Source organism: Bos taurus, chromosome 4, assembly GCF_002263795.3.
Source record: "Bos taurus isolate L1 Dominette 01449 registration number 42190680 breed Hereford chromosome 4, ARS-UCD2.0, whole genome shotgun sequence".
Taxonomy (NCBI): domain Eukaryota; kingdom Metazoa; phylum Chordata; class Mammalia; order Artiodactyla; family Bovidae; genus Bos; species Bos taurus.
In genome coordinates, this window is record NC_037331.1 from 49,007,354 (window position 1) to 49,021,878 (window position 14,525).

At 45.6% G+C, this 14,525-nt stretch overlaps 1 protein-coding gene across 1 annotated transcript in view; it reads right to left on the reverse strand.

The window, feature by feature from the left end:
• The window catches only part of LAMB1 (laminin subunit beta 1), a 76,699-nt gene that overhangs the window by 21,670 nt on the left and 40,504 nt on the right, over positions 1 to 14,525 (reverse strand). The window contains 10 exon segments of the mRNA NM_001206519.1: positions 3,595 to 3,691; positions 4,396 to 4,610; positions 6,125 to 6,349; positions 7,567 to 7,730; positions 10,454 to 10,685; positions 10,884 to 11,027; positions 11,668 to 11,872; positions 12,233 to 12,356; positions 12,564 to 12,691; positions 13,984 to 14,142. Coding sequence (NP_001193448.1) covers positions 3,595 to 3,691; positions 4,396 to 4,610; positions 6,125 to 6,349; positions 7,567 to 7,730; positions 10,454 to 10,685; positions 10,884 to 11,027; positions 11,668 to 11,872; positions 12,233 to 12,356; positions 12,564 to 12,691; positions 13,984 to 14,142 — 1,693 coding nt within the window.

Here is a 14,525-nt window from a genome sequence, read left to right on the forward strand (position 1 = left end):
AAAGGGAGCCCGGACAATATGGACAAACCAGGGCATGACTGTGCTCCAGTCAAACTCTACTGAAGGGGGCTGTGAGCTGGATCTGGTACGTGGCTATGGACAAGCCTTCCCTCTACTAACAAAAAGATCTGCAATTCTCTAGAGAGTCAAATTAAATCTGACTTCCTGAGCCATCCTGGAAATAAAGCAAAAAGGTGGGTGATTATAAAGGAATCCCAGCCTGAGAAAAGATGACAAGCATTAAAAAAACAAACTATGTCTGAGCAAAAATGTGCTTCGATTTTCTACCAAAAACTACTGGAAATGAGAAACAAGCAGGATGAAAAAAACAGCCAGAGCCTCTCACCTATGGCCCCTATTTCCAATCAGCCTGGCCTTTCCCAAGAGCCAGAGGCCTTGCCTCTGCGGTCTGCCAGTCAACAGAAGATTCCTCCTGTGACCCTTTGACTCCTCAGGGTATGGGGCAGAGCTCTGGGCAGAGGTTTTTCTCGGGCACGTTCAGGACTGGGTGGGCGAGCTCCTCTCCGTCCAGCACAGTGACGGGCTTGTTCAGACTCAGCACTGTCGGCCAAGAGCCCCAACCCGCCTGGACAATGGGAACATTCAACAATTCACGAGCTGGAGGCTCAGCTCGTTTGTCTTTGACATAACTCCATGTTTTTCCATAAGGAGAATACTTAGCTATGACTTAAGTCTTTCTATAAGCATATTGTTAGTGAGGTGGCTCCAGAAAGTCTGAACTTGTGCCTTGTTCAACCGAAAGATTTGAAATTCACTCCTGGGCAGTGAGTGACTTAATCTGAGAAGACTGTTCACATTTTCATTGCCCATAGTTCAATCTAATTTCAGATAACACCTACTTGTGTTCCCGCTGGTTGCTGGACCCTGTCCCTTCAATCTCTTGCCCTCCCATTTGCACTGGTGATTGTGTTCCTGAACTCGATCTGTTCCTGCATTCTTGTCCCTGCCCTCATCAGATTATTCTGGTCTTGCTCCAACAGCTATCTATCCTGTGTGCACAGGGCCCATAGCTGGCCAGGACTCCCCCACTGCATGCTGCAGTCAATTCTTGCCCTTTCTAGTTGCCTTCAGTTATGAACTTCCTTCATGGGGTGTCAAAAGCATTTGGGTCTCCACAGTTTCTTATGTAACAGGCTGACCTTTCCTCTGCGTAAAACAAACAAAAGAAGTTGGCGAACATCAATGCCATGGATTTCTCTCCTTGCAAAATTTCTAAAACATGATCTCACTTTTGACCTAAACAAGTTGATACTGTGCTTATAAGCCACAATTTCTCTGGCAGATTTAGAGGTGAAGGTTTAAAGATAAAAGGGTAAGGGGTAAAGTTCTGAGTGTTAAGTGAACAATCCTCTGATTGACTCTGACTCTGGGAAACAGGCTTTTCATGCTAACAAAGCTTAGATGGAGCAAAAGGTCAGAAAGCTTTGGCAGTCAAAGCTATTTTGCCAATGACACATGCTGACAGAATCAGGCTATAAGCATGATAGAGCCATTATCTGGAGAAAATCAAGCCCCTGGGGCAGTATACGATTGAGAAATTTAACAAAATAGTGGTGAAGTCCTGAAGAAACCAGATTTTAAGCAGGATTTTACTTGCAAGGGACCTCCTAGAGCAAGTGGTCCACTGAATATCATGGACCTTCTAAAGGAAGTGAGAAAATCAGGTTCCATTAAGAACCAATGTCGGGGACTGAAGAATGATATATATGAATACATCTGTATATCTACACAGCCCTCGTCATCTCCTCTGTGGAGCAAACATTCGTCTCATCCAAGATACTGGCGCAGACCCTTCTGGCTACACAGCGAATGAAAGAAACAAATCACAGGCCATTGGTTCTGGTCATGTCTACTGCTTGAATCTTTGGACTTAGTTAAGGAACATATGAGCTGACTCTGAAACAACATGCAGCTTCTAGATTTGTGACTTTCAGCAGAAGATTCTGAATGAACTGCTAACCTATATTATTTCTCACTACAGTTCAGTCTAAAAAAGAGATTTTTTTTAAAAATGTAGTGTCCAACAGGGACCCAGAATTTCATACGTATAATGAAGAAAATATATCAAAGAGCAAATAAGAAAGTACAGAAGATATTTATCCATAGTTATAAACTTAAAACATAAGGAAGAAAACCCAAGTAGGAAAGAAAGAAGAGGAAAACAGTATAGGAACAGTCTACTAAAATCTTCTCCAAGAATGCTTTAAGATCTGAAAAATAACCTGGCAGGAAAAATACTGCAACAGCATAAAAATTAAGCAATCCTTCTGATTCACATGCCTGTAGCAATATCTTGTTCTTAAGAAAACATCAAGCTTTCCCTCAAAGTCCTAGTTAGTCACAAGCCTAAGGGAGAATCTGGGTTTTCGTCACATTTAACACATGTGGTGGTCCTGTCTCCCGCTCCTTTGTTGCACACGAGGGTTCTAGGACGTTACCCTCCGAGTTCTTGCTGGTGGGGGTGACAGTTGAGGGCTTTAACTGTCAGCACTATCTGCTTGTTTCACTGGGATCAAACCATCTTACCAGAATGCTTGTGCTGACAAGGAAGCTTACCCCAAAATACTGTTAGGGGGGAATCCATGTGCAGAACTTGATGCTCACTTTGCTTAAAAGCATTTTAAAAAGCCATTCTGATTACTCAGCCATAAAAACAGAATGAAATAATGCCATTTGCAGCAACATGGACAGACCTAGAGATAATCACACTAAGTGAGTCAGAGAAAGACAAAGACTCTATGAATCACTTACATGTGGAATCTAAAAAAACAGTACAAATGAACTTATTTACTGAACAGAAAAAGACCTACAGACACAGAAAATAAGCTTATGGTTATAAAAGGGAAAGGTGGCGGTGGAGAAGGGATAGATTATGAGGTTGGGATTAACACATACACAGCTATATGTGAAACAGAAAAACAACAAAGACCTATGTACAGCGCGGAACTATATTCAGTACCTTGTAATAACACATAAGGGAAAAGAATCTGGAAAATACGTATATATAACTGATTCACTAAGATGTACATCTGAAATATTGTCAATCAACTATGCGTTCATGGCTCTGCGTCCGACTCTTTGCAACCCCATGGTTGCGAAAGTCAGCCACATCAAACAACTGCCAGGCTCCTCTGTCCAAGGGATTCTCTAAGCAAGTATACTGGAGTAGGTTGCCATGGCCTGCCCCAGGGATGGAACCCGAGTCTCCAGCATTGCAGGCAGACGCTTACTGTCCGAGTCACCAAGGAAATCAACTATGCTTCAACTTAAAAAATAGTAAAAAATACAGCCATTCTGTGTGATCTGGAGTGTGTATGTATGCTTGTCTGTACCGAGGCAGACAAGCCTCAGCCCTGGGGAGCGAAGCCAGCAGTCAGCAGGCCCACTTTTACCAGCTACATGTCTCCATGTAGGTGGAGATGGGTTCCAGGTTTTGTGGTTGTTAAACAATGAGCATGCTTTCTTTTGTAATTCAGCCTAGTTCTTATAGACAAGTTCATTTGTGCTGTGCTGGACAGAAAGCTCCCACAGACACCCGGCCCATCCACTTGCGAGTCCGGCGCCCATGCTCACCTCGGCACTCCACGCTGGGGTCCCCCCAGAAGAGCTCCTGGCACTCGCTGCAGGTGCGGCCTCCGAAGCCAGGCATGCAGTGGCACTGCCCTGTGAACTGAGGCCAAAGACAGACCTGTGTCAGATCAGCTGCAAGGCCGGGAGACCTAACGGCCTGCCCGAGAAGACCTCGCGCCTGACCTGACCGAGCACAGGGAACCTCACCCCAATCGTGGGTGCCAAGGGCCCCAGGCTGGCATCTCCTAACCGCTCCTCTGCAAGTGGGGTTGGGAAGGCCCAGAGCAGGTTCCCTTTTGTTGACATGTTTCCTCACTCATATCCTCATACGTCACTCACAAGCCTGGACCACCTGTGACTGTGTGTGGCACACCGTTCTGTGTGTGTCAGGGAATAGGAGAACTTTCTACAATGTTGGCTATTGTTATGTGGCCCGTTTCAGGCTCTGCGGCTAAGAAAAAAAAGTCTGATTCAGCAGCCAGGTATTGGAAAAAATGACCCCCCTGGTCCATTCTAAAGCGAGCTGCCCCCCTGCTGCTGCTGGGGTCCTAGGCTGCTGTGCCCCAGTAGTATCCAGTGGGGACTCTGTGCACATTGCTTTACATTGTCCCAGCCCACGGGGGCAAGTGAGGGCAGATATCCAGTCTGTGCTGTGTGTGCCAAGCTGGGTGTCCTGGTGCAAGGCTGTAACCACAAGGAGGGGTGCCTTTCTCTAACTGGGGCCCAGCCACCAAAGAGCTTCATGTGGACTCAAAGTCCTCTTTCCTCATGTTATGATGGCTGCCCTGGGCGACAGTGCCTCACCTCATTACAGGACGGCCCGAAGGAATGAGCAGCATCACAGCTGCAGGGGTCGCACCCCGTCCCACTGGCCAGTTGCCAGGTGTTGGGCGCACAGCGGTCACAGTTCTGGCCAATCACGTTAGGGAGGCAGAGGCACTGCCCGGTGGTTTTGTCGCACTGGCAGTCAGAGCCGTTACAGTGCTCTTGCACCGTGCCCAGGTAATTGCAGACACACTCTGAAAAAGAACAACCTGGTCAGATGCACTTACAGAGGCCCACTCAGAAAATACAGACAGTGCGGAAGTCAGCTACATCAAACAACGACCACTTTCTCTCTCTAGATTTCAACCTGGAAATGCGAAAAGAAGAGAATGGAATGGAAGGGATTTTAAAAAATAATAATAATAATCTAAAACTGTGGTTCTTATCTTATAGTGTTCCACACAGCTCTGACATTTCCCAGGCAGACATGTAAAATGGCTGGCATGTACCTTCAAAAATACTTGATTTAATAAGTGGCTGGTGAATCATTGTAAGATTGAGGATTTAACTGGAAATAAAAACCAGGCTGTGGGAGCAGAGATACCTAATGATTTCAAACTCTGGGCAGGGAACAGCAGTCACGGCTGTGTGAGCCATGGCAGGTAGAGCCCTTTAAACCAGGAAGGCTTCAAAGAATCCAGTCCTGCTGGTCCTCAACATTCCGCACGCGTTTGTATCAACAAAGACAGGGGCCTGGGGGCCGTGCAGCCGCAGCAGGAAATGCTGGCTGATCTCGCGATAAGAGAGAAATAATGAGTTCTGAAAGAGATACTTCAGAGATGTTACTCCTTTCTTTTCCTTAAGCTGGAAGGCTCTATCCATCACTGACAAAAGGGTAGACCAAAGTGTGTATTTGGGATGCAGAAGTCTCAGCCCATCAACAAGTCCACGGGCAGAACATAAAATCAATCCACTCTAGACTTGTGGAGATGATTTGTCTGTGGCTTCCTCCCTCGGGCCTGGTGTGAAGGGCAGTGCAGGTCTGGGGCAGTGAGGAGCTCTGCGCCTGCTGGGGAGCCAGTCCAGAGGCTGAGGCATGTGGCGCCGGCTACTGGTGAGCACAAAGGCATATCCAGCCTCAGATAGCTGAGCTGCTTAGTTACCTAAGAAAATCGACCTGCATATGCCAGATGTTTATGCAATGCAAGGATGCACTGTGCTTATTTTAACAAAACTGTTTTCAATTAAAAAAAAAAAAAATCAATCCACTCTATCGATGGCATTAATCATGGGGACAGTGGCACAGCTTTTGGTTCCTTCTCAGGTGCTGAGCCACAGCTCAACACTTCAGTGCCAGGAACGAGGCTGTAAAAAAAAAAATCATCCTTATCTTTCTCTTGTGGTTAGTGAAATTTTCTCTTTCTGAAGAAGTGTTTTACCTGATGAGATAATGGGCTTCCCTGGTAGCTCAGTCAGTAAAGAATCTGCCTGCAATGCAGGAGACATGGGTTCGATCCCTAGGTCAGGAAGATCCCCTGGAGAAGGGAATGGCAAACCCACTCCAGTATTCTTGCCTGGAAAATTCCATGGACAGAGGACCCTGGTGGGCTACAGTCCAAGGGGTCACAAAGAGTCAGACATGAATTGAATGACTAACATAGATGAAATAAATCCCCTAAGAATAAAATCCCTCAAGAAGGAGGCAGGGGAGGAGGAGCAGGAGAGTGGAAGTCATTCAAGGATGGGGCAGAGGGAGCGTGCATCTTACTACGACAGTCCTGGCGGAGCGCGTCGCCATAGTATCCAAAGCGGCAGAGCTGGCAGTGCTCCCCCTCCGTGTGGTACAGGCACTTGAGGCACCTCCCGGTCTCCTTGTCGCAGGCTTCTGGGTCTGCTGTGTCGATGTTGTGGTGACACTGGCAAGGCTGACATGTCCCCCCCACATCTGAGGGATTGCCAAAGAAGCCTGAGGCACACTCGTCACATCTGGAGCCTGTTGTCCAATGAAACCAGCATGGGGCCTTTGGCTTGCTGACTGCAAGATCTGGTCCCCTGACATTCCTGCCAACCAGAGAGCCCACCCAGGTGGTGCCTCGATCCCCAGGGCGCTAGTTACTGGGCCAAGGCTGGCCACACTTTCAGGGAACGGGTTGCCAGTCGGGAAAGGCAGCAGGTTCTTTGCAGTGATGGTGCTTCAGCCTGGGTTCTCTGAGGTCATGGTCGGGGAGGGACAGTTAGGAGAGTTCCAACCCATGGACTCAGCTCCTCATTACACAGGGATGGACAATCAGGAGCAAAATAATGGTTTCACAGCAAAAAGCTTAGCTTGATGTTAAATCTTAACCCAAGGATTATTTTCATTGAAAAACCCTGGCTCCTCCCTGAGCAACCTGAAAAATGAGGCCCTTTGTGACAGCCAATTTCCCTTCTTAAGAGATTTCGAAGAGTAAACAAGTTCCTACTGTATAGCACAGGGAACTATATTCAATAGCCTGGGATAAACCACATGGAAAAGAACAGGAAAACGGATGAATATATGTATAACTGAGTCACTTCGTTGCACAGCGGAAATAAACAACATTGTAGATCAACTATACTTCAATAAATTTTAAAAAATCCTAAAAAGTGCAAATTGGCTGAGCTGTGTATAAGCATAAGGAGTATCTGAAACAGTGGCATCAAGGATGAAAGAAAGGGAGACTGTATGTACAACTTGCTACACTCCATGAATGCTGGCAGATAATGTGAGTACAGCAAATAATGAAGAATATTTCTAGCTTTGATCAATTCTATTGTCTGGGACTCGCAGATGGTATTTTTTCCTTCATTCTGCCCACTATTTGGCTACTTTACTTTTTGAGACTCTCCTATTAGGCGTTGGATAAGGGAAGGAAGAAGTGAAATATAAATTAATCTTTCTACTGGTTAGGAACAGAACTGGTTAAGAACATTAGACTTCACAGGGACTTTAAATGAACTTGTTATTGTGCTCTGTATTATAACATTTTTATCAGAGACATGAGAATCGAGACTATCCCACATACGAAACAGGAAAAGAACATCTTTTATATTTCAGATTCCCTTCACTTTTAAATAAATATTTTTTTTTTAAAAGCAACTAAATTGGCTCACTCTTCAGCTTTTCTTCTTTCTTAACCACTAACCTCATGAGGACACATCGTTTCCTCTGAGAGTCTGCACATCACTTACCAATATATCCAGGATTACAGACACAGGCAAGCTGCAAAGAAACAGGGTCTTGATAGCAGCTACTGGCAAACTGGCGTCCGCTCTCGGGACCATCTGGGCAAGGACAAGGGCGGCAGTGGTCTCCTGACCCAATGACGGGGTCTCCGTAGTAACCAGCCAAGCACCTGCATCAGTTCCAGGAGAGAGGTCATGAACTGCAGTGATAAGACATACGTTACAAGAAAAAGTCTAAGAAACCATGTTCTCTGTTTAGGAACATCATTCCTGATTCCTCATGTTTCCACATGAAGGACTTTCCAGTAGAGCAGTGGCTTAAACACTACTTTCAATCAGAATTCCCTGGAGGGCTTTTAAACACAGATTGCTGGGTTCTGTCTCCTGATTTAGGAGGTGACGCTGCCACCACTGGTCTGGGGATCCCACAGAAGGACCACTGCATTAGAGTTACACCCCTGGCCTCACCTCGACTCTCATTCACTCCTCCCTAAAGAGGTACCTCTCCCCAAGTGCATGCTATCGTTCTAATAGCTGCCTGTCCTGGGCATTCTGGTCAGCTCCTTCTGTGCATTAAGGAGTTTGGGGGAAAGAGAGCTTGTGGTTGTTGGTCTCTGCCCATGCCTGGGTGGGGCGATGTGTCAGTAAGCCCATGCTGGCTTGTTCTACAATCCAGCCTTAACCAGTGAAAAGTAGAGAAAGATGCTCTCCAGATGCATGTCCCTTGTGTCTGTCTCTCAGGGATGAGAGATGGTATTTATCAGTTCCCAGACCCAGCAGGTCCCACCTCCCTGCCTTACAGATAAGGCAGCCAGGGAGCAGAAATGATTTGCAAAGCTCAAATGAATAGTTAGTAACAAGCCACAATTTGGATTCAGCCTCCCAACTTTCAGCAAGGAATTCTTTTAGTATGCCAAGGCGCTTTTCAACATGACTGATAATTAAGTTACGTGTTAAATTTCCTATAGCATAAGAGCTTGAAGGAAGTTTGGATATCATCTAATCCAACTTAGTTATTCTACTATCATAAAGTTGGATATTCAGAGAGGTGAGCTAAATCACCCAAGATAGAGCAGGTCAGGAGCAGAATTGGGCCTGGAACTTCTAATTCAGTTTGTTTTTCTTTTTTCTCTTTTTGAGGCAGAGGATTATTTTAAATGGGGAGTGGGGAAGGATGAAGAAATAGAAGGGGAAAGTTGTTCAGAGGGCATTAACCTTCTATTAGACACAGACACAATACAAGAACATATGTCCCAATTACATGCTGGGAAATCAACAGGAATGAAGCAATTCTGTGCAACAGTTTGAGAAATTTTCCTATGAGGCATTTCTAGGTGCAATACATCCAAACACATCATGATTGAAACTGAGTGTTCACTTCCTGCCTCCTCCTTCTCTAATCCCCTTGGCAGTAATCTGAGTCCAGAGCTTCTTAAAATCACAGGACTGGAGTTGACCATCTCGAGAAGAGGAAGAGAATGGGAAACCAGCTCAAACTAAATAGTGGCATCTGAAATACTTCAGTGAAATTCTGTCATCAAACTAGGGGTGAAAACCCTTCCTCCTCCTACATCCTTTTGAGTTCTCCTGCAAGCAATCAGAACGCTTTAGAAATATGATTTCACATCAGCCTTGTGGACAATCACCTCTGCTGACCAGTGTTCCCCACCTTCTTCACCCTTTTCATCTGATTTTCTCATCTGTCTGTCTTGAATTTATTTTCCATGTCCACTGAAACAATGGTGATGAAAAATCAAATGCAGAGAACGAAAAATGACACCAATACATTAATTTGTTCCTTTCAATCTTGTCTAACTGTCTCCTATCTTTCTACAGCACAATCTTGTGGTTGGAAACACTTGACTTTTACTCTAAGGAGTAAATTCTTGAATACCATCCAGCACACAACCAAGAGCCGTGTATTTGCTGCCTTGTACATCCTCATGCTGTAATCACATATTCAATTTTCACTAAAATTGAAAATTTTGCACTGACTGAACATTTGCTGAATATTTTTTTAAAAGCAAAAGTACCATAGAGGGTGGATATCAGGAGAGGTTTATTGACGTGAAAGGTGGAGACTAGTACTCGCAAAACAGCAGATTCTAAGAGCATGTCTGCCTTTTTAAATTAGTAACGAATGATGTAAGTCAGGATGTAATCTTTTCATACAGACTATTTCTTACCTACTGAGCTGGGCTATAATATGATTAGAGGCATATTCTATGTCCCATTCTTCCTAGCCCTGGGGCACTGCACTACATCCATAATAATTGTCCAATTAACATCTGCTAACTGGAGAAGGCAATGGCACCCCACTCCAGTACTCTTGCCTGGAAAACCCCATGGAAGGAGGAGCCTGGTGGGCTGCAGTCCATGGGGTCGCTAAGAGTCGGACACGACTGAAGCGACTTAGCAGCAGCAACTGGAGAACAGATCTACTTGTGCACATTTTACATGGGCTCCTGGAAACGCTAGCTGCATAAAACGTTGAGATCAACAAAGCCATTAATGTGGCTAATCCCCGTTTGGATTTGGTTTCTACTTTGACCCAAATTAGGAATTAACATTTCACAACTCTCACCCTAGGCCAGAATTGGCCGAGCCAGAGACGATTGCTGTGCAGCCTAGAAGGACTCTTCAAGAGAGCAGATTCCTGCCAGTTTTGTTCTCTGTTGTATCTCCCTCTGCCCTCAAACAATGCCTGGCACACAGAAGCTGTAAACGAAGTCTGTACTAGATAAATGAATGAGTTCCTAGAAAATACCAAGGGGATTAGAAATGAATGAGCAACCTGGAGCCTGGTAGAGAGTCATTCTGTGGTTTGTCTAAGATGCTGTTTGCTCAGTCAAAAACAACCTTGTTCTCTTTCCTTTCAAGAGGCGGCACATACCTCTCACAGTTATGCCCTGTGGTGTAGTCCTGGCAGCTCAAGCACTCCCCTGTCACTGAGTCACAGTCATCGGCGTGGCCGTTGCACTGGCAGGGCTGGCAACTTGGAAAACCCCAGAACCCGGGTAAGCACCGGTCACATTGCCTCGTGTACACCCCCTGGAAGCAGTGGCACTGGCCAGTGATGGGGTCGCAGAAAGCACTGACAGATCCTTGCAGATGGCACTCACAAGCTGAAGAAATAGGCAACCAAGGGACCACGTTGAGAAACTGGTTAAATGCAAACACACCTCTTATACAAGCTGGCCCCCTCCTTTCAGTGTAGAATGCTCATGGGCCTCTGTGATCAATTTCCGGGGTGCAGCACGCCTTCTGAAGCTGCATGACTTATGATGTGAATGAGTATGTTACAGTTCTTCCGGTCAACTTACGTTTGCATCCGCTGGGCCCAAAGCCAAAGGTGCCAGGAGCACATCTGTCACACCTTCTTCCCACCACGTTCGGCCGGCACTGACACTGGCCTCCGTTGGGGTCGCAGACGGAACTTAAGGAGCCCTGAGGGTCGCACTCACAAGCTGCAGGGAAGACAGGCAAGAGCCCATAACCCAGGGCAGCCATGCCTGCCACAGCGATAGCCCAGCACATCCCACCCAGTTCTGCATTGGCCTGTCCTTTTGCTCAGATTCTTCCCTGACCCCTCGTGGGCATCTCGGCTCATTCAGAATTCCCATTTAAAGCATTTATCTTCCCTCAGAGGGGTGTGAGGGAAGCAGCAGGAGCAAGTTGACAGATAAAATCAGTTTTTCTAGGAAGGAGGTCACTAATGTTTTCTCTCTTTGCCTTCAAAGCTCAAATATCATAGGATCTTCAACAAAAGGCCAGTGACCTTTCGAAGAGCAAAACATCTATTTCAGTTATGGGATGCTCCTCTGATTTCATTCCAACTTCCTGCCCTGCATATGGCAAGTCTCAGGGACCTTTCCCTCGTCTCTTACTCTTTGTGTATTTCTCGATGACTGAGTCCACTGTCAGAGGTGCTTTATCACTAACACACTCTTAAAAAAACAAACATAAACTGCAGTTGAGACACTCTTTCCTTTGTGTTGTATGCCTAACAAAGAACTATCAGACATGCCTGCCAATGTATCTCATGATGCCAAGTGTCCTCGGAGCTTTTGAGAAAGAAGGGGCACAAGCAGCAGCAGTGATACCTACCCAGGCCTGTCTGGTGCAACAGGGCAGAAATGCTAAAGATGATGTTTCTGCAAACATCAGTCATCGGCGTCTTCACAACGCTCCTGCTGTTCTCTAGACATCGGTATCTCTGAAAGGTTTCCCAGGCGCTGTTGGTGACCACCCCATCTCCTGAGCCTCCCACGGTGAAGATGTCCAGTGACTTACAGAATGGCATGAGAACAAGCTAGGAAGAAACCAGAACACACTGTTCTTAGGTGGCTGTCTGGGGTCACCAATTAACGCAAATCAACGTCAAGTGGAAATCTTCTCATTCTTAAAACATTCTTGCCAGAAAAAGTATAGATACCCCTTACATAGTTTGATGAGTTTTGAAATGTCATTGTTCAGACACTTCCTATTTTCAGGAAGGATCAGCTTGAGTAGAGTCTTCCAGAGGGTGGAGTTTTATTAAAGTAAACAAGCAAAGTAACCTTGGAGGCAGGAAAGACTCCTCAGCATGATCCTCCACAAAGCCCTCTAGGGAAGTAGATGCACGTTGTCTGCCCAGTCCTCCCTGCTCGCATCGGAAATGACCTCCACTTACGGAATCAATCAGGGTGTAGGGGCTGTCCACACCGCTGTCCGAGGAGGTGTACTGTGGCAGTTCTAACCGCACCGTGTAGTTCACACCCTTCTCGAAGCACACGGGGCGGGGGAGGACCACGTACCTGCCCCAAAACAGAAAAGAAAAACAACAAAGGTCAACCTTTAAGCATCCAATCTATCAAAGCTCCCCATAGATCCCAAAGGAAGGAATAGTCTGTGTCTGGTTTTGGCTCTGAAATGGTTACTGTACAACTCACAAGGTGAGACACCAGCAAAATAATTAATTTGCATGTTGGTTCTACTGAGCTGCAAACCGCTGCCACACTGACCTGGAGCCAGGTGACAGGGACACCACCTGGTTGTCATCATCGGGAACAGTGTTTCCACACCGGCTGCTGGTTGGAATCTTGCCGGGCCGCTGCACCATGATGACAGCTTTCTCCCAGTGGTCGGGGAGCTAGAGTAAGAAGCAGAGGATCAGAAGGACGATTCGCTGGCCTGCTGCTGCCTGTTTGGAAGTCTCCAGCCACCTATCTTTTGCCAAGTTTAAATGGGAAACACTCGCTTGCATTTCCCTTCCCTCTTACCATGCTCTTGGCTTGTTACCCCAGTTTCAGACCAAATCTCCTCACCTGGACACTGAAACAGCCTTCCATAGCTCTCCTTGCCTCTCCCAATATCCCTTTCCATCCACCTTAAAACACACTTTATTATCTTTTATTAAAGTATAGTTGATTTACAATGTTGTGTTAGTTTCAGGGATACAACAAAGAGATCCAGTTATATATACACACATATCTATTTTTTCAGATTCTTTTCTGTTACAGGTTATTATAGGATATTGAATATAGTTCCCTGTGCTATATGGCAGGTCCTTATTGTTTCAGTGTTCCATATATAGCAGTGTGCCTCTGTTAATCCAAAACTCCTAATTTATCCCTCCTCCCTTTCCCCTTTGGTAATCATACATTTGTTTTCTCTGTCCGTGAGTCTATTTCTGTTGTGTAAATAAGTTCATTTGTGCCATATTTTAATTCCACATATAAATGGTATCATATGGTTATTTGTCTTTCTCTGACTTAAAAGCAAAAATTAAGAAGATTAAAAAAAAGAACACTCAAACCCACAGCTTAAAGACAATCCCCTGTCCAAAACCCTTCAAAAGCTTCCTGTTAATACAGACTCCAATTTCATTTACTGATCCCAGCGTTTCTTCTAACAGCCTCTCCAACCACCCTTTCTCTGTGGAAGGACACTCCAACCACCCCTCCATCTGCTGCTCACGCTGTCCCTCACTTCCGCTTGTCTCAAAATTCTGTCTCCATCTTAAGACCTACAACTGACTCTTTAAGGAAACATCCTGGCAGCCCCGGGGCAGTCTGGTTGGTATGAACCTCTCATCTGGCAGCATTGCTTGTGTCTCTGCTCTTACACTTTCCACCTTTGATGCCAGTTAGGGACACGTGTCCATCCCTGGGCAGGGCAGGCTAGGAGGGCAAGAAGAGGACCCAGCACGTTCTCATCACCACCTCAGTTCTCAGCAAGACTAAGTGCTTAACAAAGAGATCACTAAATGTTTGTGAAACTGAATTTAATAAAAATGTATATTTTTACTTTCGAGGAAGATAGAAAGTCAGAGAGGTTCCTCTATTCCAAGGCAGCCTGCACATTTCACAAAGACTCAGTGTCCATTAGAAGAAAAACTTTTACCAGTATCCCCCAATCCCCATTAGTCCAATGAGGGCTTACCTGTGGCTCATAGCGAATTAGGATGTCATACTCCATAGAATATGGTATGTTGTCGATGAAGAACTCCAAGTAAGCCCCTTCAGGCACTCGGACGAAGCCCGCTCCAGTCCAGGAAGGAATCCGGTCCTGGATATACTGCCGTTCCACTATGCTGACCCCCTAAGGACAAGGGGACAGGCGTGATGCTTTACTTGAAATGGAATTCGATGTTAACAGTTAAAGAAATCTGAAGGCACCCAAAGGTCCGAAACTGTAGATATGAAACCTATTTTTTTTTGCAGCCACATTTTCCCAGTAGATTCTATAATTTTTTGGAATATAAACAGGTAATTGGTTTCTTTTTAGTTTTTAGGTTGAAGTAGTCTTGAGACACTGGAGATGGAATTAAGGCTTAGGATATACCTTCTATGATACAACCAGGGGAATGAGCATGAAGGAAGGAAAGAGAACATCCCAAATGCTGTTATGAGCAAGCCTAGGAGTGACCAGGTATGTTCTGCATTTCTACAAGACTAGCCCAATATCTATGGGTGTATTTCTGT